The sequence below is a fragment of the Macrobrachium rosenbergii genome, chromosome 29 (assembly GCF_040412425.1).
Source record: "Macrobrachium rosenbergii isolate ZJJX-2024 chromosome 29, ASM4041242v1, whole genome shotgun sequence".
Taxonomy (NCBI): Eukaryota; Metazoa; Arthropoda; class Malacostraca; order Decapoda; family Palaemonidae; genus Macrobrachium; species Macrobrachium rosenbergii.
The window spans coordinates 18396661-18424402 of NC_089769.1; the positions used below are offsets into that span (position 1 = coordinate 18396661).

At 34.7% G+C, this 27742-nt stretch overlaps 1 protein-coding gene across 3 annotated transcripts; it reads right to left on the minus strand.

The window, feature by feature from the left end:
• LOC136854642 (uncharacterized) lies at positions 1-23189 on the minus strand. Of its 3 annotated transcripts, XM_067131204.1 has the most exons (4): positions 21630-23189; positions 10087-10401; positions 3673-3750; positions 1-275 (listed from the first exon to the last, which is right to left on the minus strand). In XM_067131204.1, exons 1-3 carry the CDS (start codon positions 22347-22349, stop codon positions 3694-3696), a joined length of 1092 nt encoding a protein of 363 aa, XP_066987305.1. In that variant the 5' UTR covers positions 22350-23189; the 3' UTR covers positions 1-275; positions 3673-3693. The 3 variants fall into 3 exon arrangements, 2 of the variants coding, with proteins under 2 accessions (XP_066987305.1, XP_066987306.1); XR_010857752.1 differs by lacking the exon at positions 3673-3750 and having other exon boundaries at positions 9983-10401; positions 21630-22650; XM_067131205.1 differs by lacking the exon at positions 3673-3750 and having other exon boundaries at positions 21630-22800.
• Between the last annotated feature and the right edge of the window lie 4553 nt (positions 23190-27742).

Below are 27742 nucleotides of genomic sequence, written 5' to 3' on the forward strand. Positions count from 1 at the left end.
TGTATGAGATTTACTTTAATAAATCTTTTACACATTTCACATCTATAATTGCGTCATTACACAGTAATCAATATATTATATATCTGGATAATCACAGCAGTGCTTGTCCTTAACGGATTAAGAATTGTTGTCTTCTTTTGCCAGTTTGTCCACGGAAAGCCTGTTCGGTTTTTCATCAGTTACAGGCCTTTTTTGTTCATGTAATGTCTTTACAGACTTGGCTTCGTCTCCACGTAGTCTCAGTCATCATTTTCCACGAATGTAGATCTTGTCATCTGTAAATATATAGTAAATATTAGATTAAAAGGTTCTGCATTTCCATTCAATACCAAGACTTTGGGATTAGTAAGTGAAAAATGTGTTATAAACAATACTGAAAATAATCAATTTGCTCTTTTGGGTGTCATGATAGGTTTTTCATTTCTAAAAGCAGTCTCCATACACATACATTAACCAAAATTGTGATGAAACAGAAATGTAGAGGGACCCAGGAAGATCTAGGAATATTAGAACAAATTAGAGCGCCGGTTTACGAGACTGCTTTGTATCACGAAATTTGATAGAATGAACCCCATCCATTATTTGAGGAAGGCAGGCTTAATAGGGACATCATACAACTGGAGATATTGACAAATGCCTGAATTCCCGTAATTAAAACTTCCACATTAAAATAACCATTTTGGTGACTGGGATTTTTTTTTTATTATAATTTCAAGTCTAGTTCTTTACAGCACCAGTGAGTGAGGGAAAGAGAAAATATGAGAAAACGGTTTAGGAAAAAAGTGGGTAGACTCCCTCAAGTTAAGGGGCAATGAAGGCTTTTGTTTTTCAGGCCACTGAAGACCTCAGATTCTAACTTGCGAAGAGATTTGTTTTAAAAGCCGATAAACTCTTGGCATTTGAGACGACTAAAAATCTTTATTTTCTTGAAAGGAAGTCACTGTGGGGCTTTGTTTTATTAGGCAAGAAAGAAAGCGGTTTTGGTGATCATGAATACTTTTATTTCTGTGCCACTAAAGTCTTGTTTTATTAGCCATTTTGTCAAGCAGGAAAGACTGCCGTTTTGGTGGCTGATAAGGGCCTTTGTGTTGGCGTACACTAAAACTTTGTTTTGATGACCACCAAAAACCATTGCTTTCCTGGCTCTAGAAGTTATGTTACAGTAGTCATTAGTGGCCTTTGTTGTGACGACCATTAATGCCTATTATTTTGAACGGATATTCCTCGCATTTCACTCGTCACTTTGATGCTAAAGGTCCTGAAGGATCTGATTTGCACCACCTTACCTTTTTGTGATGAGGAAATTTAGAATGACCAGCGTGGAGAAAGCCTGGAAAATATTATAGAAATTATCGCTTTCTTGTTGCAGAGAATAAATTCGATATCTGTTTCTGCCCTATTGTTGTCAAGCGTTGGAATTCTTTTCATGCTTCGGTTTTCTTGGATTCATTTAATCTTCATTATTTTCTGAGAATAGTTTATAGCTTTCTTCAGGGGTGGGACCCCTCCCTTGCTAATTCCCCGTGGCATTTATTCATAAGGAGCACTGGGGTGCCCGTCCCGGCCCCGTGGTCTTGAAAAAATTTGCCAGCTATACTGACAAGGAATTTATAACTGCAGGGAAAGATAATGCCGCCAAAAGATATTTGAAAACAACAGTACAAAAACTACAAAGCTTGAAATGAGTATTTCGTAAGTTTCAAAAACCAGCTCTGTTTACCGCCAAACTTCAGTTTTAAATCTGTAAAGAGGTTTATTCTCCCTTTATCGTAAACTTTTGTATTTATTATTATATTATTGGCCAAAATGTCTTTACGGAGCCCTCTCGCGTAGATTGCCGCTGGTCGCAACGGTTCTTAATGCTACGCGGAACAGAACTGGCGCATACAGGTAATTTTTTAGCTATCCTGCCTGCTTTGTTCATATTTATAGTTATTAACGTTTCTTTTTGTATTCATCTGCCGCTCTTCAGCTTTTTATTGATCTGCTGCTTACACACACACACACACACACACACACACACACATATATGTATATATATATATATATATATATATATATATATATATATATATATGTGTGTGTGTGTGTGTGTGTGTATGTATGTATGTATGTATACATACATACATACATACATACATACATACATACATATACACACATACACACATGAACTTTAAACGAATATGTTATTAAACCACATACAATGCTACTATAAATCATTAAATGAATCAAAAATAAATATATGAATAAAAATAAAAAGCATATACTGATATATAAAAAATTTATTAAACGTTCAAGGACAAATAAATATATCCCAGTATATATGTATATATATATATATATATATATATATATATATATATATATATATATATATATATATATATATGTGTGTGTGTGTGTATATATATATATATATATATATATATATATATATATATATATATATATATATATATATATATAATATTTGGATACCGATATTTATTTGTACATAGACATTTAATAATTTTGTATACACTTTATCTCTATTTTTGTGTATTTTTATTTTTATAATCATTTTCAATTATTTAATGACTTGTAATAGCATTATATATCAATAATACTGACATATTCGTTTTAAGTTGATTTTACAAATATCTTAATAAATTTATTATTCTGTTGTACATTAAATAACCCTTGAATATCTGTTACTCATTTGCACCCTGAGTGATTTTCCATTTTAGTAGCTTTAACGGATGTATTCAAGCAAATTTAAGCGATTAAGTGCCGAATAGGCGCAGCTTAAGCCATTTATTAGCCTGAAAATATTCGCGCTAGCCAGTTCGTTGGTATAAAGTCGACTGCTTTAAATTTGTATGTCCGACTTGCTTTTGTAAAGGTCATCAAGCATCAGGTTGATTTTGTTTACTATATATGCCTGAAATTGTAGTTATCTGTCTTAAGATCTGCTGTGTACCATGAAAGACACAGTCATGATTCAACTAACTCGTGAAGTCAAATGATATTTAACTTAACGAAAATGAGGTTGTTTAAGTTTACTTGCTGTTCGAGTGACAGGTAATATAATGAAAAGATGAATAAACGGTCAAAACTAAAGTATCATACTTTACTTGAATTTTGTCATGACTTACGCTGTTTTCCATTGCTCGTACAACCCTCCGTCCTCTGAGAGGCAGATCTCTGGTTTCTTCCATGCTTAAGCGTCCCTATTTTGCCTCTCTTCACCTTGTTTTCGTTGGCCCGGGCTACTTAAGGGTATTAGGTTGCCTGTGCCAATTTCCCTCTATCAGAAGCAAATTGCTAAATCTTTTTCTTTTTCTTCTCCGGACTTATATCTTGAACAACTTCGTCTGTATCGAAGGCAGATTCGCAATTAGCAAAATAATGGCTACGACCATGATGCATGAACAAAGATCTCAGAGCGCCACCGGCGTCGCTGCAACTCACCTTTTCTTCACCTCCACACTCCACACGCACAAAAATTGACTCCAGTCCTGAAAACTCGTGAGACGATTGCTTTCAAATTCATTGTGTGATGTACATACTTCGGGTTATTGTTATGAATGAGAACAATTGAGCGAATGTTAGTAAGCGATTTTTGTAGATCCTCCAGAAGTACACAAAGCCGAGTTTTTTTTTTTTTTTTTTTTTTTTTAGTTTTCTCACCTTCCTTCGTAATTCGAAACATTACGCAGTTTGTTTATAGTCAGCTCTGGTCACTGTCACAGCCGATAGTACGGAAGCCTGTTAGAACAAAAAAACAAAGAATACAGTTGATTACGTGTCATTCAAGAAAGCTGATTGCGACATTCAGAGAAACTGCTTGCTCTCGAAGATAAATAAGTGCAGTTCAAGAAATTTAATTATGTGTGATTCGTGACAATTGATCATGCATCATTCCAAACAACTCATGGCGTGGAACATTAATATTACATGCAACTCAAAGACAATAATACAAGGTGATTGATTATGCGCATTTTCATGCCGTATGCATGCATGCAGTTCAAGACATCTTATGCGGTGTAACTCAACACAGTTATGCTTCCTTTGTTTTAGAGGATGGAAAGAAAAACTTGTGTATAACACTGATACTATCGACGTGAATTCCATCAACTGTGATACTGTTGACATGGGATACAGTCGGTAGGATACTACTGATGCAGATTCTAGTGACTGTGTAAAGTAGACACAGGATCCAGTAACAATGAAAGTGTTGGCATAGGATCCAGTGACAGTGATTATTGATGCAGGATCTTGTAACGATGATGCTGTTGACGCAGATGGTAAAGGAAAGTTTTGGTTAGTCGGGGTGTGGCACTTTTCAGTAACATGCAGTTCAAAATTATATCCAGTACATATCTTTGATCGGAATGCCGATGGGACAGGCAACCTAATGCCGGTATCTAGCTGGGAGCTGAGGGACCAATAGATAGCGCTCATAAGGAAAATGATGGTGCACTTTGCAAGAAGGAAAGTATGTGATGAGAAAAATATTTATGTTCACGTAGCCCCTTTTATATTCGTCAGCTGAACTGTTTAATACAGTGTTACTGATAAAGATAACTGTTTTTACAGTATTACTGATTAAGATAAAGAACTATTTTCTACAGTATTACTGATTCAGGTAAAGAACTATTTTTATAATATTTATTAATATAAAGAAATATTTTCTACAATATTACTGATTGATATAAAGAACTATTTTCTACAGTAATAACTATTTTCTACAGTATTCCTGATTAAGATGAACTATTTTCTACAGTATTACTAATCAAGATAATGAACTGTTTTCTAAAGTATTACTGATTAAGATAAAGAATAAGATAAAGAACTATTTTCTACAGTAATAAAGGACTATTTTTATAGTATTATTAATTAAGATAAAGAAATATTTTCTACAGTAATAAACAGCTCTTTTCTGCAGTATTCCTGATTAAGATAAAGAACTATTTTCTGCAGTATTACTTATTGAGATAAAGTAGTATTTTCTAAAGTATTACTGATCAAGATAATGAACTATTTTCTATAGTATTACTGATTAAGATAAAGAACTATTTTCTACAGTATTACTGATTGAAATAAAGAACTATTTTCTGATTAAATGATTAAATAAAGAACTATTTTCTACAGTATTACTGATTGAAATAAAGAACTATTTTCTACAGTATTAATGATCAAGATAATGAACTATTTTCTATAGTATTACTGATTAAGATAAAGAACAATTTTCTACAGTATTCCTGATTAAGATAAAGAACTATTTTCTTCAGTATTACAGATCAAGATGAAGAACACCATCACTGATTAAGATGAAGAACTATTTTCCACAGTATCACTGATTAAGACAGAAGAACTATTTTTTTACAGTAATAAACAACTATATTCTACAGTATTACTTATTAAGATAAATAACTGTTTCTACAGTATTACTGATTAGGATGAAGTATTTTCTACAGTAATAAACAAATATTTTCTACATTATTACTTATCAACATAACTATTTCTGCAGTATTACTGATTAAGATAAAGAACTATTTTCTACAGTAATAAACAACTATTTTCTACGGTATTACTTCTTAAGATAAATAACTATTTCTACAGTATTACTGATTAAGACAGAAGAACTATTTTCTACAGTATTACTGATCAAGATAAACAACTATTTTTTTACAGTAATAAACAACTGTTTTCTACAGTATTTTTTATTAAGATTGATAACTATTTCTACAGTATTACTGATTAAGACAGAAGAATTATTTTCTACAGTATTACTGATTAAGATAAAGTACTATTTTCTATAGTAGTAAACAACTATTTTCTACAGTATTAATGATTTAGATAAAGAACTATTTTCTGCAATATTACTGAATAAGATGAACAACTATTTTCTACAGTAATAAAGAACTATTTTCTGCAGTATTACTGATTAAGATAGAGAACTATTTTCTACAGTAATATTGTTGAAGATAAAGAACTATTTTCTAGAATATTACTGATTAAGATAAAGAATTATTTTCTATAATAATGAACAACTATTTCTACAGTATTACTTATTAAGATAAATAGCTATTTTCTTCAGCATTATTCTTTAAGATAAATAACTATTTTCTACAATATTACTAATTAAGATAAAGAACTGTTTTCTACATTAATAAACAACTATTTCCTACAGTATTACTCTTTTCTACAATAATAAAGAACTATTTTCCACTGTAATAACTATTTTCTACAGTATTACTGATTAAGATAAAGAACTGTTTTCTACTGTAATAAACAACTATTTTCTACAGTATTACTGATTAAGATAAAGAACTGTTTTCTACAGTAATAAAGAACTATTTTCTACAGTAAGAAACAATTATTCCTACAGTACTACTGATTAAGATAAAGAACTTTTCTACAGTATTATTGTTTAAGATAAAGAACTATTTTCTACAATATTGCTGATTAAGATAACTATTTTCTACAGTATTACTGATTACGATAAAGAACTATTTTGTACTGCACTACTGATTAGGATCAGGAAAAAACTTGCCTAGATTAAACAAAATCTCTTATTTCTTTTTAGGGAGACTAAAGTCTTTAGAAATACATGGTCTTTCCGAGACTGTGTTAACGCTTCCCAGAAACCCAAGATGTTGACAGGTCTGATAGAGTGGATACTATCAAACAGGCTCGAAGGCTGGATAGGAAAGTAAACAGAGAAATTGGTATAAATTGTGCACACAATCGAGTGAAACATTACAAAGAAGCCATTGACTTGGTACACAAGCTCTAACAAAAGGGGGAGATGCCTGTATGTGACCATAGCCAGGAAAAGAAGTGAAGTGCAGAGAGAGTGACGTAGAAGTAAACTGAATTGAATTAAGTTTATAAAGTAAATAAAAGTTAAACGAATAACTAAAGAGATTGATGTTAGAGACCTGTCAGTTCCTCATTGGACCGGTCGATATCGTTCTCGGCTAGCACTGTGCTGGGCCCGCGTTCGATTCTCCGGTCGGCCAATGAAGAATTAGAGGAATTCATTTCTGGTGATAGAAATTCATTTCTCGCTATAATGTGGTCCGGATCCCACAATAAGCTGTAGGTCCCGTTGCTAGGTAACCAAGTGGTTCTCAGCCACATAAAATAAGTCTCCTTCGGGCCAGCCCTAGGGGAGCTGTTAATCAGCTCAGCGGTCTGGTTAAATTAAGCTATACTTAACTTAAGAGACCTGTCTTGAAAGAAGATGAACCCTCCTTTCGAAAAGGACTATGTTAAATGAGTCAGAAGATACAGAGAAAGCATAGGGTTCTTCATTACGGATGAGACTAGTTGTAAAGGTTTGATCAAAGTGGTTAATTTTAGAGTTCACAACTTCCACTACGGTATCCGTATAGGTTTGCGACGCTTAACGAACGTGACTGTCTACAACGCCGCCGGGAAAACTATTACGCAATGTTACAGTAAAGTTAGATGGAAGTTCTTGTGTATACTAGCGCCGAAACAGGCAAAATTTGTAAAATGGTCAAGACAGTATTATCATAAGTCTGAAAAAGTTGAACATCTATTTTCAGGATCGTCATGGATGTAACAAAAGACATCACACGGTGCCAATTACGGTTTTTCCGAATCCTGTTTGTTTGGAAGTAGGTGCATAAATTCGTAGTACTAACATAGGGAATCCAAGGTCAACTTTTGTTACGAAATGGAACGATGAAATTTACTAAATTTAGGAGAAAGTACTCCATCACCTCTTTTGAAATTACTGAAAACCCCACCAGAGAGAGAGAGAGAGAGTCATCATTGCAACTTTAGCCGGCTTTTCCCCAATAAACTCTCGACCCATATTTGGATGCGTCAACTCCAACAGGAAAACCATCTATCTGTAGAAGATATGTGTATATGTAAGTCATTTGGTGTCTGTCGTGTTGCGAAAGTGTCGCCCCGATAATCTTGCAGGCTTCTCGTGAAATACCCTTAGGCGGATACGCAGCTTTTCTTAGCTTTCTGTCATTTCCTGAATTCTCTGAACCTACTGAAGAAGAAGTCACCGACAGAAGGCTTCATGTTCACTTTTGGAAACGGAAGTAGCTGAAACACTGGCTGAGTCATATTACCTTGAACCGCTTTGTCTCTTGGTGCAGAGACAGGTGGGAGGCTCCTTTTCAAGGACGGTTGAAAAGAGTCATGGGAACAGAAAGCAGGAAGGTAATTCCAAAGCTTTATAATAGAGGGAGAACGGTTTACCGAATCCTGATATCCAAGAGCTAGCGAGTGCAACGCAATGGGTCTTCACGGGGACAGGTACCGAAAAAGTCCATGAAGAATATTTGACAAATTCGATCAGTCAACCTATTAATCTGTTTGTTGAAAAGATAAAGCGACATGTTGTGTATCGAAATATTGTGTTATACTTTGTAAGTTAAATTATTCACGTTAGTCAGCATAATAAGATTAGCCAAATTTAAGCAACCACTCCCTTGTACTTTTCACGCAGTATATTTGATCAGATTGATGAATTTAATATGTATATTAATTATCGCTACAATTTAACAGTTGCGTGTACGAATGAATTACTTTATCAATCATATCGATTAGTCTAACGTAGGCCTACAAATTACCAGGTTTACCTGTCAAATCATTCTGTTTCCAATACAAGTGAACGAGTTCATTGAACAAAGTTAGTCGGTTTTACTCACAAATGATAAAATTAAATAAAATGGCTGCCTCAGTAGCTTTTGTTTCCCCTCGCGAAGGCAGTCGTTGGCACTAATTGCTTCGTCAAAATTCCAGTGACTGCTTATCGGGCTCCTCGAAATTTTTTAAGTAAAAGGAACTTGTATAAAAGGATATGGGAACGAGTAAGTGAATTTCACATGAGAAATCAACAAGATTACCCCCAAACGGTATATATGTATATATATATATATATATATATATATATATATATATATATATATATATATATATATATATATATATATATATATATATATATATATATATATATATATATATATATATATATATATATATATATATATATATATATATATATATATATATATATATATATATATATATATATATATATATAGAGAGAGAGAGAGAGAGAGAGAGAGTGAGTGAGTATGTGTATGTGTATCCCCAGAATAGATTAATTATTTTCTTCGCTGATAATGACTAAATCTGGGCCTGTAGCAGATGAAGGAAAATTCACGAAAGTTGGTACGTTGGATCTCTCTCTCTCTCTCTCTCTCTCTCTCTCTCTCTCTCTCTCTCTCTCTCTCAAACGAATACTTATGAATTGATAAATTTTTGTTGCTGAAGAAATCGAGACTGTTAATAGCACTTAAACATTATTGGTTGTTATAAGGAAAGGAATAGACAGATAGATAAACAGATAGATAGAGAAGAGGTGGATAAATCGAATAAGCAGAGAGCGATGTTTCTGAATGCCTCTCTTCAAGTGATGGGCAACTCGCTGCCTCAATCGAGACATTCATTCCTTGATTCAGGAATTTATCTTCGTAGGTTTACATTAGACCAGTTTTCATCGTCACCCATTCATTCTTTTCATTTGCTTTTGTTTGTTTATGTGTCCGGACCTTTGATTTTAGTTTTTATCTACACACTTAACTCTTCTGCTCAGTCAACTGAATGGTTTTCATTTTTTATATAATATTGTAATTAATTTTTTTCTTTCCTTCCATTACATCCTTACGTATATGTTTACTACCCCTTGGCCTCCAAGACTTGTATTTTGACGTCCATAAATTTTATCTATCAATTCACTTCAGCGTAATTGACTTTCTGCGTTTCGATTCTTTATTATTGAATCAATAATGTGTACTATAAGCAAATATTTATCAATCAATCAACCACAGTTCAAGGACTCTCAATATTTATTATTGCATTTTTTTTTTTTAGTATTTATCAATATGCGTCACTGCCTTTTTTTTTATTTAATTTCCATTGACACTCATTTACTTACGCTTTCTTTCTGTTTTCGGCGCCTGCAGCCTCTGCTGGCCTGACGCTTCAGTTTATAACCAGTCAATCCATCAATACCTTCAAATTACTTTTCTGAACCCTTACTTGACTTAGCTCCTCCTCCAGGGGCAGACGGCGAGAATTCCGCTCCGAAGGGCAACAAAAAAACTCGTAGAGGAATCCGACGAAGCCGCAGAGACAAGCGGAGCAGGCGCTCTCCTCCTTACAGCAGCAGGGGAGCCTCTGGCAGATCGTCCTGAAGGAGGCCAGGAGCGCCTCGTGGGAGTCGCTGTTGGCCCACATGTACATCGGGAGGAACAGCAGAAGGTGGAGGCGGTGCAGGAGGTGGCACATGTGGTACACGGCCGAAAACCCCGGGCCCGACCATCCCAACATGCGGTTCGCCAGGGGCAGAATCATCTGTAAATAAAGTTTTAGGTCATGAAGAAAATTCGCCTTGAGGTTTCTCGGGACATTCTACAACCAAGAGATTACAAGTTTCAGGGTACTCTGACATGAAGTTTGAGGTTGTTTAATATCGTTTGCTTTTTAATAATTCGGGTCATCCTAGGGGACCAGTCACTTGGAGAACGGTGAAAAAAAGTTTCTGAATGAAGGGTTTCAAGTTATCTCAAATCACTACTTACGTTGTACCAACATAATTACTTACGTTACTTTCTTTGCAGTCAAGAAAAACAATTCTGTTTTGAGAGCGTTTGCACCGTGTCTGCAGTATAGCTGGGGACTTCTGGTAACTGGGCACGGTGATAAGCTTTGATCTTATTAAGTTCACAAAACCAGTCCAAATTTACTAAGCTTGTGCAATGATCCTTGTGAGTGGACAGAGGTATGAAAGCTTGAGAGATGTATGAACTAGTAATGATTCTGATAACTGGATCTATTCACCTAATTAAAGGAATGGATAATAATCAGTGATAATGATCCATCCGGTGATAAATAAACAAAAAAAACATTAAAATTTCAGTTAAAAATTCAGTAACCGTACGTGAATGGGGACGGGATATAGGCACTTCAAAATCTGAAGTAAGTTCTTAAGCCTGTTGTACTTTGCCTCGGTAGATTTGGGTGCGTTATTACATCTCAATGTTTTATATCAGCAACGCATAATTTTACTTTGTAACTGCAGTCTGTGCTTGTGTGTGGTCACTAAACGAATTACGCTACTGTTATTATTATTATTATTATTATTATTATTATTATTATTATTATTATTATTTATTATTATTATTTATTATTATTAACAGAATGGACTTTAGTTCCTCGCTGGGTGAGCGGGTTCCGTTCTCAGCTACCACTCTATTGGTCGCGAGTTCGAATCTCCGACCGGCCAGTGAAGAACAAGAGGAATTTGTTTCTGGTGATAGAAATTCATTTCTCGCTATAATGTGGTTCGGATTCCACAATAAGCTGTAGGTCCCGTTGCTAGGTAACCAATTGGTTCTTAGCCACGTAAAAATAAGTCTAATCCTTCGGGCCAGCCCTAGGAGAGCTGTTAATCAGCTCAGTGGTCTGGTTAAACTAAGATATACTTAACTTTTTTGTGTTTTACTTGCCTCAAATTATTTTTTTTTTTTTTTTTTTTCACTTTAAAAATGGTATTACTTTTCAATTGAAAAGCAAAGTTTACGAAAGTGCTATTGTTCTAAGACCAATCATAATCAAGCCTCCCTTAAATGATTGAAAAAAGACAGTTCGGTATCAGACTCCCTTTCAAAAGCTTGGAATTTTGACAACGGAAGGGGTGGGCGTCTTTATTTTTAGATTACAACGAATAAGATAAGCGTAAAATTTGCTGCTGGAAATCCTACTTGTTTTCGCTTTGTTCCGGAAGTAGCTACTGGCACACCTAACCTTCAATCCCAAACCGAATTCGGAAATTCTTAACGGAAAAACCCGCACATACAAAAGGCTTTTTAATGATGAAATAGGTACATCATTCTGATAAACCCATGTGTGAATGTGTGTGCATGCGCACATGTTTTTTCAGTTCAAAGGGAGAATAGTGATATTTTCAGATCTTACAGGATGTACTTTTTTCCCCCCTACTTGTTTTCCACTTCGTTGTCAAAAACATTACGCAGAAACACGTCAGGTAATAGAGGTCTGTTTTCCGTTCTTGCAAAACTGGCAGAAAGTCTTACTGGTAGAGAATTGATTTGGATTCTTTTAATTTCAGGAGAGCTGTAACCTTCATTTTCCTTGTATTTTCGCTCAGTTTAGTCCTTTTATATTCATGTATTTATCATTCTGTTATTTCAGTATTGATTATTTACTTCTTCATCACACTAAACCTCTTGGGTTTTTACTCTTTGTCTCTTCCGCTTGCGGGAATCTGTTGCGGCAAATCTTGCTTCGGAAATTTATGGGCTGTTGTGGCCTTTTTCGTATGAAAGTGTAAACAATATCAGTTATAACATAAAACCAAAAACTAATTATCTGACAACTTTGTGAAAACACAATTTTAGTGACGATCCGGACTGTGATCCGATGGAAGGGAGCTTTTCAATATCACGATGGTGGATCGATGTAACGAATATCTGGTGCACGTATTATAATTATAAGGTTGTAAGATTTATTGTATCATATTATAATATTATATATATATATATATATATATATATATATATATATATATATATACATATATACACACAGTATATACATATTTTTATAATATATTGTTAGTATGTGTATATAGAGCATTATTGGCCGTCGTTTTGAAAGATTAGTGTTTTCAAAATATATATATATATATATATATATACATACAGTATATATATAATATATATATATACATATTTATAATATATTGCTAGTATGTGTATATAGAGCATTACTGACCGTCTTTTTGAAAGATTAGTGTTTTCAAAATATTAAAGAAGTATGCTTTGTTGGAATGTTTTTCATGCATCATTGAGCACTGTTGTCATGATCTTCACGGTCATCGTACGATGCAGGAATCATTGTACATAGTACTGAAGTAATTTCTTCAACGGGCATGTGATGCTTAAGTAATCGAGACCAAACTCGCAATTTTAAAATTATCTTCGTGAGCACACCTTGCTATCTCGAAGTCAAAGTTTTGAAGTTCAGTAGTTGAATAGAACTAGTTTGATATGATATTCATGACGAATGAAAGTGATCTTTGGTGAAGATTTAAAGGATGTTGTGCTGTTGATATTTGTGCAAACCTCCGTCAGCGCGACTCCGCGATTTCCTGACGTTTCAGCATCTTGATGCAAGAATCGTCGGTCCTTATCTCGTGTCCAGTTAACCTTTAACCTTATCTCGACTAGATGGCGCCTCCAGACGACGCATGAAGTCATGCATAACAACTTCTATAATTAACGTAGTACTAATCTTATCATTATCAGCGTACCAAAACCGTCAGAAATGAATGAAAGAGAGCGAGTCCCAAGGCACTGTCATTCTTCATACTCATATAGGGGCGAGTTGCACACGGGGAGAAATGTATTATTATTATTATTGAAAATATTAAGTTTACTTTTATTTCATTTGATTTAATACAAAGGGCTAGATGAACAGCCGTAGGCTTCCGAGAGCCTGATCAGCTTTGTTCTTATTTGGCGAGAACCGAGGACGTAAGCTGAGCAAGCTGTCGAAAGCCTCAGGTGTAAAATTTTTAATTCAGAACTTTGTATAATACGACAATTACACAGTTGTGGACTGCACTTCTCAACTGGATATTCATGTTATTGTGAAATATTTGTGTACAATTATTATTATTATTATTATTATTATTATTATTATTATTATTATTATTATTATTATTATTCAACTGAAACATCCTCTTCCGCCAAAGAAAATAGATATTTCTGCAAAGAAAGAAGAACAGAGCCAGCAGAGACAAGTAAGAGAACATAAGTATGAAGTTTAATGGAATGAACAAGAGTAATTAAGAGATAAGCAAACTAGATAAACACTTCATGAGTGAAGTAAGTATTAAAAAAACGGCAGCAATTGACAGATGGGAAAATTTAAGGCAAGGATTACATTACCAAAATGGATTTTTTTTATCCTGTAAGAAAAAATCTATAGAATAACTTACAGTGCGAATAAAATTAAATGAAATTTGCAAACAGCGTAAGGAATTAAAACGAAATAAAAAATAAATAGAAATTCCGTGAAAAATAAAACTTCCTATTAAAAAAGGAAAATAATAAAAACAAACATTAAACGATAATAGAAAACATGTAAAATATTACGGAAAGTATAAGGTTAAAAAAATCAACTTGTTTGGAAAAATAAGACAAAGTATACCTTACGATGACATTAAAACAAGAAAATGATGTACGGTAAAACAGAGTACTTTCAACAGCTTTAAGAATAGACTTGATTGCGAAATGAAATGTATTGAATGTCTCTTCAAGGGTAGAATAGAGCCAGTGAGCTGATGAAGTGGAGGGAAAGATTAATCTAGAAGCAAAAGAAGTAAATAAAATGTAATGTACATTACAGAAATAAAATGAGATGACATACCCGCTTGCTGTCTTCACCACCTGGTGAAGGTTAATTTTATCAAGAAAAAATCTAAGAGAGACTTTTTCATCATTTCGATAGTGATGGTTTATGAAGCATTTCTCTTTTATATTGCTTTATTCATACAAGCGTAATTACAAGTCATTCAAACTATATATTTTATATATGCAGTATATGTGTGTATAGTATATATATATATATATATATATATATATATATATATATATATATATATATATATATATATATATATATAGTGTGTGCTTGAATGACTTGTAATTACGTTTGTATGAATAAAACAATATAAAAGAAGCACACACATATAGGCTTCATAGTGAAAGGAGTATCCAAAATATAAAGAAATCGAGAAGTTAAAAGGGCAGAGTGTTTATTACAATACTATATATATGTATATATATATAATATATATGTGGGTTTGTGTGTGAAGTGACCAATAATGTTCTCTCCAAGCACGCGAGGGACTCATGTTTGACTCCTGGCGAGGACGAGGCGGCTGACCACAGCTCTATAAAAAAATCCTCTGTTGACATAAAGAGCGAATTACGCACCTAGTAGCTAGATGACAGAGGAGGTCGCAGTAAACGGGCTTCAAACAGGAATGGGGCTGGTAGCTTCAGTATAAGAGTCCTGCTGAGAACTGTATGCATGTGTGTGTATGTGTATATGTATGTATATATATATGTATATATATATATATATATATATATATATATATATATATATATATATATATATATATATATATATACATATATATATATACATACACATATATATAGATTATATATATATATGTATCAGTTCTCAGCCAGACTTTTTATTTGAAGTTGGTAGCCAAAGCATGCTTTTTTATGCTTTTATTTAGCTATCTTTTGTGTTTGTCTGTTTGTTTGTCCAGGTCAAATCTTGTAACTCAATTTTCGACCTGTTCCCTTCGTCCGATGGACTTGAAATTTTGCATGGTTACTCAGTTCTGGTGACAGTACACCCAGACATGACCAGTAGGTCAGCAGTGACCTCTAGTGACCTCTCCCAGTATCTCAGGTTTCGTGTGAAACTCTTCGGACTTTTCATACCTTCTTTCACCCTGTAGACTAAGTTAATAACTACGGATTTTTCAGACTTTCTTTGGCTCGACAGGAAAACACGTTCATTCTGTCAACACTAAAAAGTATAAAACACAAAAGTATAAAAAAAAGAGAAAATTGAAACTCATTAAAATGCACTAAAAAGTAAAAAATTATTTTTGAAATAAACACCATGATTTTCTTACAATTAATCGTGTCTATAAAAATAAAAGCGTGGGCGCCAAACGTGGAAGGAAATGCTACAAGAAATGTTTCTTTTCTTGAAGCATTTCCTTCCATGTTTGGCGTCTCTGCTTTTATTTTTGTAGACATGATTAATTGTAAGAAAATCTTGGTGTGTCTCCAAAAATTGTTTTTTTTTTTACATTTTAGTGCATTTTAAGAAAATCTGTTTAAAATTTTTTTTTTTCATATTTTTCTATTGTAACTTGTTTTTGCGACCTCCACGTACACTACATAATGCGCTGTTTAGGTCATTTTTTTTTAATAACTGCTAAGTCACCTCGTCCTCGCTAGGAGTCAAACGTGTCCCTCGCGGGGTCGGAGAGAATAATACAGTTTCACTATGAAGTCCACGAAAGGGTATTTATCAGCGTATCTTTGGCCTCTAGCTGCACTTTTTTTTTTTTTTCTCTCTCTCTCTCTCTCTCTCTCTCTCTCTCTCTCTCTCTCTCTCTCGTGTCGTCCAGAATCTTAACTATTAACTCTAAGTGCAACTGTAGGATTTAACCCAGAGTCACCTTTATTATAAATTTTCTACTTCATCTCGCTTTTTTTCTAATTCTTGTCTTTCTGTTCAACCAATTCAACTTGTTGAATGGCTAAAGTGGCCGGTCCTTGGCTTTATACCCTAAATCTCATTCATTTACTACGAGGTCCAGTTTCATATTATGTATATATATATATATATATATATATATATATATATATATATATATATATATATATATATATATAAATATATAAATATATATATATATATATATATATATATATATATATATATATATATATATATATATATATATAATATATATATGTATATATATATATATATATATATATATATATATATATATATATATATATATATATATATATATATATATATATATATATATATTATATATATATCCCAAAGTTGTATCAAGAGGTAATAGTTAAGATTTTGGACCGCACGAAAAAAAAAAAAAGTGCAGCTAGGGGCCAAAAATACGCTGCAAATACCCTTTCGTGGACTTCATAGTGAAGCAATAACATTCTATCCAACCACGCGAGGGATACATGTTTGACTCCTGGCGAGGACGAGGTGGCTTACCACAGCTATTGAAAAATGACCCAAACAGCGCGTGATGTACGTGGTAGTCAGAAGACTGTGGAGGTCGCTAAAACAGGTGACAATAAAAAAAAATTTTTAACGCTTTTATTAAAATGCACAAATATATATATATATATATATATATATATATATATATATATATATATATATATATATAATGTGTGTGCGTGTTTGTTTGCCAGTAAAGGTGCCTCAGTTCTACCAACCGCCTGACGTAGCCTTTTATCTCGGATCCTGTTATTCTTTTACGTAATAAAGTTATAATCAGGTTAGTAGTGGTGTAACGTAGCATTTTTTTCCTTGTAAGAGACGTTGTTCTAGATAATGTAAACTGATAAAAGGAGAGAACGGAGAACAAAAATATCGAACAGGATGTTTTTGACACTCGCGAGGGATGTTGTCAGATTTGTGTCTACCCACCTCTCCCAGAGTCCTGTTCACTTCCCGTCTTCTAACAAATGACGACTTGGAGGCGACTGGAGCCCAAAAATATACCCTTTCCATCCCCCTTCCCCCAAGTTACTCCCAGAAAAGATTAGTTAGTTTCAACATTCGTCGTAGAGCAAAGAGCATTCTGCCTAATAATGAACAGCAAGTAAGTTTTTAAAAAAATCTTGTATCTTATTGGTAAAGGTCGAAAATATAATTTCTGCATTTAATTTTCGTACTGCTCACGAATAATCTGTTGAAATACACGTTGTCACTACTAAAGAATAGTCTGTTAAGAAATTTAAACAATGATCACACGTTTTTAAAAGAAATCCTGGAACACCACGATAAAACTCGTGTCTGAAAACTGGTGGAAAATGGCCAAAGTCCTAACGTTGCGTAAGTTATGACTGATACTTTAGTTTTGTAAATAGGAGTACATTCACTTCCTAAAGAAATATAAATCTATAAAATCTGTCTCCAGTAAAACTCATCAGAGTTTTATTGAGCATAACTTTTCATGTAATGTTTTTCATTGTTGTTGGTGTTTCAGAGGATTTGCTCTTCTGAAAGCTTACTCCATCAGTTGACACACTAACAAAAATTCAGCATGCTGAAACGTAGTCCTTTTATCTCTCTTATTTCCATTCAATTGAGTTTATGCGTAGCAAGCTCCAGAAACTCGGCAACGAATTCGAATTAGGAATGAAAATGAACAGTCAGTGTACATATATATTTACACACATGCATATATATATGTGTGTATATTGTGTGTGTGTGTGTGTGTGTGTGTGTGTATATTGAGTGTGGTGTGTGTGTGTGTGTGCGCGCGCGCGCTCCTCTCCTGTGTTTTAAGATTGTGTTAGAAATAAACAACAGTATTTCGTTGGTCCACTCATCAACATCCAGAGGACTGAGAATGGAATATGACCATATAAAAATAAAGCCTCCTTTCATATTCTTTTATACTAAATTCCCCTTTCTTTTTTCTGAAAAGCAAGCCAAATCTCTCAGTCGACATTTAATTTTACTGAAAAAGAGGTGTTCTCACACCTCTGTGCCGGAGGTACTTCATCTGAAGACAACATGCGTTTATGAACTTTCTTCATCTGCCTCTTAAAGGAAGACAAGTCATAAGAACCAGAGAGAAAGAGACTGTTATCTTTGCGATACAGACGAGATCTTGTATTTTTGGTATTTCAGAGGTCATGAAAACAAGCAACCAACTACCCTTCTCTGGCTCAGGTCCGATGTCAACAAGAAAAAGGAAGAGAAAAAATGGTGGGATTCAACACCGAATTAAGTAGCAAACCCGCCTTTGAAACAACTGAAGAATCAGTAGCGGGAAAGAGGTATCAAATTTACTGCTTTATTATTATTATTATTATTATTAAAAGTATAATCTTCGTTTAAGGTTTACAGACTTGACCAGTAAAAATGAAATCCAAACGGAACCCTTCTTTGTGGTATTAGCATTCTAGAAATTTTTCTGAATGCACAGCAATATATACAGTATGTATATATATATATGTATGTATATATATATATATATATATATATATATATATATATATATATATATATATATATATATATATAATTGAATGCGACCATCATATGAAAACCCCATCAGGGCTAGGAGGAGAAATCTGTTGACGTAATATTTCATTGTCGGCCGCTTGGCTGCAATTTTAAAATACGTAGTCTCCTCAACAAACGATTCAAGACGTTGAAATCATTCATCTCATTGACTTCTTGAAGGTGGAATTCTATGGCTACTTCTGTTTTTCCCGAATGGTTCAATTTGCCTTTAGAAGAAGAATTGAAGCAGAAAATCCATTGTAAAGGCTTTTCTTGCAGAACCTACATGTATTTAGGTAGCAACACCTATTTCGGCCTTCCCATCCTTCCCTTGCCCCAAGTGGAAACCTTCGAGACAATGGCTGAAAACAGGCTTGTGTGGCACCGCGTTTACAGGACAAGACCGCCTTGTTCAGCTCTCAAAGAACATTTCTGTGGCGAGGGGAATCCAGTTTTTTTTTTTTTTTTTTTTTTTTTTCCAAGCCTCTTAGGTCTGGTAATAATTCGAAGTGCCTTTGAAAGAAAATGAACATAAAAAAGAAAAACCGCACGGTAAAGGAATCACCTTCATTATACAACATAAATATTCGTAGGTTACATGAATCCAACGCTTCCAGGAGGCATGCATGTTTCATAATTTTTCATTTGTTGTTTTTAATTCTGTTCGTAAATTATTTTTATTATTATGTTAACGCTATTTTTCGTCTTCTCATTTGCTGTAACACCGTTGTTTTTATTAGGAAATACGTCATGTGATTATTTTTTTTATGCCACATCTCTGTTGTCACATTTATTTGCCTGGCGGCAGGTGGGTACCATAAAACTGATGTTCTCAGACTTGATATGTGCCATAACAACTCTACCTTGAGCCTTCTTATTTGTTATTCGTTACATAGTTTCCATTTTTTATTATGCTTTCAAGCAGTACGTATAAATTTTACTTCGGTTAGTTGGCTTTTAATGTGGTTATATTCATTACCATTCTACTGCGTCGTTAGGTAATGTTTGGTGCTGTTAATAATACTCTTCTTAGGAGGCTTTCATGGTGCTGTTAATAATATTCTTCTTAGAAGGCTTTCACACCAGAATGAGAAGTCGCTGTGGGCAATGCAAATGACATCTGACAGGCAACGCTCTCATTTCAGACTCAAGTGACGAGAGCCAGAGTTGTGTTTCCCTGCTCAATTCACAAGATGTCGTCATAGGAGATGATACCAATGTGATCCGGTATAATCTCTGATCATTGTTACAGTCGACGGACGTTACCCTTTTAGAACAGAGGAACGATTGAACGATAACATGAATCACAGTTCTTGGATGAAGAACGACAGATCATTAGAAAATAGATAGGGACTTATGTTATCCAGATCATGTTTCTGATACTTGCTACAAGAAAGCTGTGAAGACGTTTTGAAATAAAAGTGACAAGGGATGGAATTGCCTAAGAACACAATTTCTTGACCATACTTCAAATCATTATTGAAAATAGTCATTGTAAGTGTAATTTTTTTTTTCTTGAAAAAATCACGCTGATGAGAAATTGTCCCCACCAGATTAGCAATATTGTTTATAAAATCCCATATGTGGACTGTAATTCACTGTATTTTGAGTCAGACATGTAAGGAACTAAATGTCAGAAACAGTCACCATAAATACTCAGTTAGAAAGAGCCAAAAGAATAATGGTGTTTTGTGCACTAAGTGAAAAATCTCATAGGATTAGATTGGTCCCATAGTAATAATGAAATGTAAAAGCAGTGTTCAGAAATCTCCTTGAAGCTGTATTAGTACAAGTAACAAAGGAAAATAGTATTAATTTGGGTCCAGGTATTTACACTCTTGACATTATTCTCTAGAAAATGGTCGAAGGCTTTAAAGAGAACTAAAGGATATCGGTAATCTTGATTATTGCTGTGTCCCTCACTTTGTTAAATCCAATTACCTCAGTTTATCGTAGACATCTTTTATTTTCCTGTAAGAGCTAATCCGAATGTAATGACGTTTGTATGCATTAAAATGGTTATGTTCCCATTCAATGGTAGTTGTTGTTATTAAAACTGTTTTCTTTATAATCTTTTGCTCCATTGTATGTAGTTTGCTGGAAAATGCCTTAGAGTAAAGGTTCGAGATCTTGCACCCTTTTCTCTCCCTTTCTTCGTGGTCATATATGCTGTTCACACACACACATACATACATACATACATACATATATATATATATATATATATATATATATATATGTATATATATATATGTGTGTGTGTGTGTGTGTGTGTATATATGTGTGTGTGTGTGTATGTATGTATGTACAGTATTATATATATATATATATATATATATATATATATATATATATATATATATATATATGTGTATGTGTGTGTGCGTGTGTCGTTTATTTATTTTATTATAATGCATGTTACTTTAAAGTGTGTACTGCTATTAACGTCAGTCTGTGCAAGTTTATACGTAAGACTCATTACGATTTTAAAACATTAAACATGGTATTTTTATAATTAACAGCGAAAATAAAGATGAAGCAGTTCTCCTGCCTACTTGCCCATACATGTATTGCATAACTCTCTCTCTCTCTCTCTCTCTCTCTCTCTCTCTCTCTCTCTCTCTCTCTCTCTCTCTCTCTCTCAAGGAAACAGAAAAAAGGATTCTTACGTGGGGCAGAGAGAGCAGACTGTAGAGAAGTAAAACTCTGACGGTCGATCTGGCCGTTTTCAACCGCACCAGTTGTTCCGTTTGCGCCAGGGCGCTGTTCTCATGCCTCTGGTTAGAAGGGTACTGCCGGAACTCACGGTTGACCAGGAGGTAGAACACCAGCATGCTGAAGGCCCCCAGGTTGTACACGGCGGCGTAGGACGCCAGAAAAACGAAGTTGGAATCGCCGCTCTGACAGAACGTCGGCAGTTGTGGAGCGCAAGGCAGCATCGGCAGTAGGAAGCCAGCCAGCCAGCACCCGGCACTTAGGAATAACGTCCTCACTTCCGTAATGATCTGGTAGTACCGCAAGGGCCAGCAGATGGACACGTACCTGTCCAAGGCCAGGCACGTGAGCGTGAGGCACGACACGGCGCTCAGGCACCGCTGCACGACCCTGACGAAGCATCCTGCTATGGATACGTGGCTGGAGTCGGGGATGAACAACAGACAGGCACCATAAACGAGCGATATCCCCGCCAGAAGTCCGACGCTTAACACTAGGTTGTACGAAAAATATTTCGAAGGTCTTCTCTTCAAGGAGGCATTCGTCCTGCTTATGTACACGGCGAACAGACACTCGATGAAAGTGAACACGCTGCTCGTGAAGTACACGCCGAGGATGACCTTCGTGAGGTCCACTTCGCCGCTGTCTGCGTTCGTGCCGTTTTCGCCGCTCATGGCTTTCGTTCACTAAGAGGCGTCACAGAATTACGGGAGCGTCACGGTACCATCTTGCACATCACTTCCACAAGTTTCCAAAGATAACAGAGGTACTGCCACTGAAAATGACTCGAGAAAGAGAGAAACTATGCAATCATCCTCTGAGTTTGACCCTAAAAATAAAGCACACGGTTCTTACAAATTCCGAGCACGCGTCCCCAATGGACTCCAGATGGGCACTACTTATTCCTCATGCTGTAAGTTTAACACTGAGAGCATTGCTATCGATTCTTATATACCGGATGCGAGGTGTGTAGATAGAAAGACCCATTTTGCTTTGCTATATATAGTGAGTGTCACTTACTAGATGCCAAGTACCACAACATCTAAATGCCACGGGCATAATACCCCGAGATGCCCGAGGTCGTGGGAATGCGACGCCTTGACGTGATAAGGAGCCTATCATGACGCATCTGGTATCGGGATGTTTACGAGTCCCTGGACCGCATGAATTAATCATGAGATAATATGTTCATGACCATCGTTCTTATGCAAACACTAGCCGCTGTTATTCGGCGAAGCCATTCGGCGCCTTAGCGACATCAGCAATATATCCCTCACTAACATCCTCGTCGTGACATTAAAAAGCCAAACGACAGAAATTAACCAGTTAGGCAATGAAGTAAAGGAGTAGACAACCACGTTAGTGAGTGAGTTCCCAGCCCTTCTCCCTCCCGAACATACGGGCTGTATTTGTCAGTCAGTTGGTCCTCTGAATTCGTTTTATGGTCCGAGGTTTCTTCTAAATGCCCTCTTTGTGCGGTCTGTCTTTGCGCTTGGAGTACTCACTCACTCACTGGGAGTAAGCGTTTGGTTTTTTTTGATTTCGGAAAAGTTTTTATTTTCGTAGACGCTGATGATTCGTGAAACTTCATTTCTTTCGTAATCTTGGAATTTCATGCGTAGGCGCTGGTTATAAAGAAAAAATTTAATTATGGAAATGACGTTCAAATGTATATATATACATACATACAGTTATATATATAAATATATATATTATATATATATATATAATATATATGTTATGTATATATAATATATATATATATATATATATATATATATATATATATATATATATATATATATATATATATATATATACATATATATTACATATATGTAATATATATATTATATATCTATATATATAATTATATATGTATAATACTGGTAATCTTTTTACACACGAGGATATATTATTCAGTTGTATTCCACACAGGAAAATAAAAGATGGTTTGGTTAGATAACCAAAACATCTTTTATTTTCTTGTGTGGAATACAACTGTGTATATATACAACATATATATACATACTTACATATACATACATATATATATATATATACATATATCTTATATATATTTATGTTTATATTACATATGTATGTATGTATATATAGAATGAAAGTGTTAATTTGTATTTTCTTTTTTCGTCACTTGAACAGTCACTTTTAGTATAAATTGAATATTTAGAGTTTAGGTTTTTGCCAGCTGGAAAAACAATAATATTTCAAGAAAATTTGTTATTTCCGTAGTAGCTGGATCATCAGCTGTTATTAGAAGGGAGGCATTTTTGCAGTATTTATTTTTCTTTGTACACTTGTTATACAAAACGTCATTTCTATCTCAAGTAAGTACAGTCAGTGATAGTACTTTATTAGGCTTCCGTTCTTTTATTGTCTTAATTCTGGTCGATGGTTTTTATCGTTTTGTTACGTGTACCGTTTGTTGTTAATTATGTATTGATTTATTTATTTTAGAGCTCTTCACTTTAAAGATGTAGAACCTTTAGATAAAATAGGCCTGCATCAGTTAATGATTATAATAGTTATTACTGATATTGTCATCATTAGATTTGTTCCTGTTGCCATGTTCATCATCATAATAGTGATAATCATTATTTTATACCCAAACGTCCAGGCCACTGCCAATTCAGAAGAATGCAAAAAGTATACCTTAGTTTTACCAGACCACTGAGCTGATTAACAGCTCTTCTAGGGCTGGCCCGAAGGATTAGACTTATTTTACGTGGCTAAGAACCAATTGGTTACTTAGCAACGGGACCTACAGCTTATTGTGGAATCCGAACCAAATTATAGCGAGAAATGAATTTCTATCACCAGAAATAAATTCCTCTAACTCTTCATCAGCCGGCGGCGGGAATTGAACTCCGGCCCATCGAATGACGGTCTAAAGCTCAACCGACTCGGCCAACAAAGGGCTTCAGAAGAATGTAAATATTGCAAAAAAGGTATAGGTAGAACTAAGTTTAAAAGAAATTACTGGGGGGCAGTAATCTTACAGTTCATTCACAGTCGCCGTTCGATCTAATAAAAATGCTTTATTCAGCCCTTTCTGTATTTGGGACGAAGTAAGATTAAGTATACCTTAGTTTTACCAGACCACTGAGCTGATTAACAGCTCTCCTAGGGCTGGCCCGAAGGATTAGACTTATTTTACGTGGCTAAGAACCAATTGGTTACTTAGCAACGGGACCTACAGCTTATAGTGGAATCCGAACCACATTATAGCGAGAAATGAATTTCTATCACCAGAAATAAATTCCTCTAACTAACTTCCAGAATGCATGGATAGCATTCTGTATCGTAAACAGGGAGAGTGCTGCATTAAACAGTTCCACACAACAGATAATTGGCCATATCTAATGGTTAAACGCAACACGTGCTAAATACAGTAGTTGTTTGCTTGCAGTGTCCAATACAAAGGATAGTTGAATTCAACGGAAGGTTAGATGAAACAGCTATAGTTCAATTTTCGTAAGAAAATTTAAAAACTATATTGCAGACCACCAGCACAGCAACACCTTGCGGTTAAGAGCCTAACACCGGGCTACAATTAATCCAGAGATTAGCAATCCTCGGATTTCTCCGTTGGAGTGAATATCGTTACCTCTCCTCCAGAGAATTAGGAATCTCACTCTTGCTTCTCTGTTCCCCAGTTGCAATAACCAATCTTCGTTTAGGCCTCGTTCTTCTCCTTGCTTCCCCATTGTGAGAATTTTTTCATTCAGGTCCCGTGCTAGATAAGGGCAATGCTTTACCTGTACCGTCGTCCTTCAGATCAGTACTTGAGGACTGAAGCTCATAGAGTGTTTGGGGCATAAGCCTACCCGTTGAAGGATTTTAAGTCAGATTTTAATGAGGAGCTCGGCAGGATGTGGACTAAAATGTCGTCCTTTAACTCCAGCCTTGAAGGAATAAAAGCGAAGGTAAAAGGAACAGCAATGGGACCTGTTCCCTAAAGAAGAGGTAAACCAACTCTATAGACCAACTCTCTAAAATTAGACTGTAGAACATGACCTTCAAAGAGTAGAATTAACAGAATTATGGCAGTTTTTATGACATCTTTATCATTAGATATCTGAAGATTATGTTGTTAGTCATTTGTTTTTAACATATATCCACATATTTTTTAGCAGGGGCGGAGCGTTGGGGGTTGGGGGGTGTGAGTTAAAGTTGTGAAATGGAAACCTAAATCCTGAGGATGAGATGGTCATATTTCCACATCTAAACAAGTATGGTTATTACGGTCTTGGCAACCTTAGACCCACCCAGTGTTGCATAACTACACTGATCGGATGATCATAAGTTGAGCGTATGCCATGTTGTCGTCGTGCGCGCATACGCACACAAACACATATAGCCTATATGTATATATATGTGTTTATATATATATGAAATATATGTATATATGCATGTATGTGTGTATGTATGTATATATGTATGTATGTGTGTATGTATGTATATATGTATGTATGTGTGTATGTATGTATATATGTGTGTATGTGTGTATTACACCTGTATATGTTCGTGATAAAAATATAATTCCACACGCAATATCATTATGAAGCCCATCACAAGTTAATATCTGTATATAATTCTGGACATAACTAGCCCGACATTTTAAATGCAATGTATATTACACCAGTGTCTTGTTAATAATAGCGTGTAAATGCTGCATAACTTATTCAGCATCGAACAATTAAGTTGTTACAACTTTACGATGGCAGTTAACTGGAGGGGAGACCTCAAGCATTGTTTGGGCTGAAATGATACGATCTCTACCAATTATGTAGTTAGCCAGTTTATTTCTCTCTCTCTCTCTCTCTCTCTCTCTCTCTCTCTCTCTCTCTCTCTCTCTCTCTCTAACAGAAAAATTTATTGTTATAATGAACCTCATTTTCCTCATTTCCTCCAAAAGTTATTTGACAACAGATTACTGTGGTAATGCCAAGCCTTCCTGTTAAACAGGTTTTAGCCTTTGATATTAGGGGATTAGGGGATCATCTCCACAATATTATAATTTTCTTTCTTTCATATTTTGGTGTAAACACGGAGACGCATTAGAATGAGAAACATTATTGAAAAAGCAAAAAAAAAAACCAGAGCACTGTAATGTTCTGACAAACTCCTTTATAAAGGAATAGAATTGATCTCTTGATAGAAAGCACCTGGAGATTGTTTCTTGGTCAGTAACATTGCTTAAAATTAAATATATCAGAGATTTTGTGAATAATAAAAGATATAATTTTCCAGGTAGAAAAAGAAAACATGAAACGTTGTATCACTTCAATTTAATTTTCTGCTGAAAGTGAGAGGTGTACAGTAATTTCCAGTTTGAAAGCAACTCATTTCTTTTCCCAGCCATTAAAGCCAATAAAAGAATTGAATAAGAAAAGAATGTTCAGAGAATGCACTGTTGTGAGCAAGAACTCGCATTGCTGGAAATCGCAGTGTGAAAATTGCCTCATCTTCGCATCAGGTAATGGACATTTTACAATCAATTGTTTGTCTCATATCCCACCATTAAACAACAAGAGGAGACATAAACATATCTTCCATCTTTATTCTATTTTCTTTTTTTATGCCCGCAAAAAAAGGAACCTTTTCTGACGCGCATTCTTTCAAAGAATGAGCAAGGAAGATCTCGCATGGTGAATTTTACTTTCCGGGTAAAATATTACCCTAATTGGAAACTTGTTGCTCTTTGTGGTGGAGATTTGAATGGATTTTAAACTTGCCTGGACCTCTGTCAGAAAGCTCCAACACATTTTTGCTTTAACAACCCGTGATTTTCTTCTTTTTTTTTCACGTGTTCTGATGTTGTAATACAGTATGTCTTTTCTTTCTTTTCTTGCAATTTGTCTTATTTGTGTTTTCTACTGTATTTGCGTTTTTCGTTTTCATTCTTATTTAATTATTTGGGAGATATTTAATAAAATTGTCTTTATCTGGTAAAACTATTGAAATACGCAAGTTTTTTTTTTTTTATAGTTATGCCGACGGTACCAGCAGCTTATGTCATTTACAACAGGACTGCCTGAGAGAG

Bases quoted from the DNA above. Each gene is read 5' to 3' on its own strand.
- LOC136854642 (XM_067131204.1), bottom strand. From the start codon at position 22,349: ATGAGCGGCGAAAACGGCACGAACGCAGACAGCGGCGAAGTGGACCTC. The intron at 10,402-21,629 runs GTAAGAATCCTT...CTTTATTTACAG, and splicing joins GTCTGCTCTCTCTGCCCCAC to ATGATTCTGCCCCTGGCGAA. The intron at 3,751-10,086 runs GTAAGGGTTCAG...TTGTTCTAACAG, and splicing joins TGGAGGAGGAGCTAAGTCAA to GCTTCCGTACTATCGGCTGT.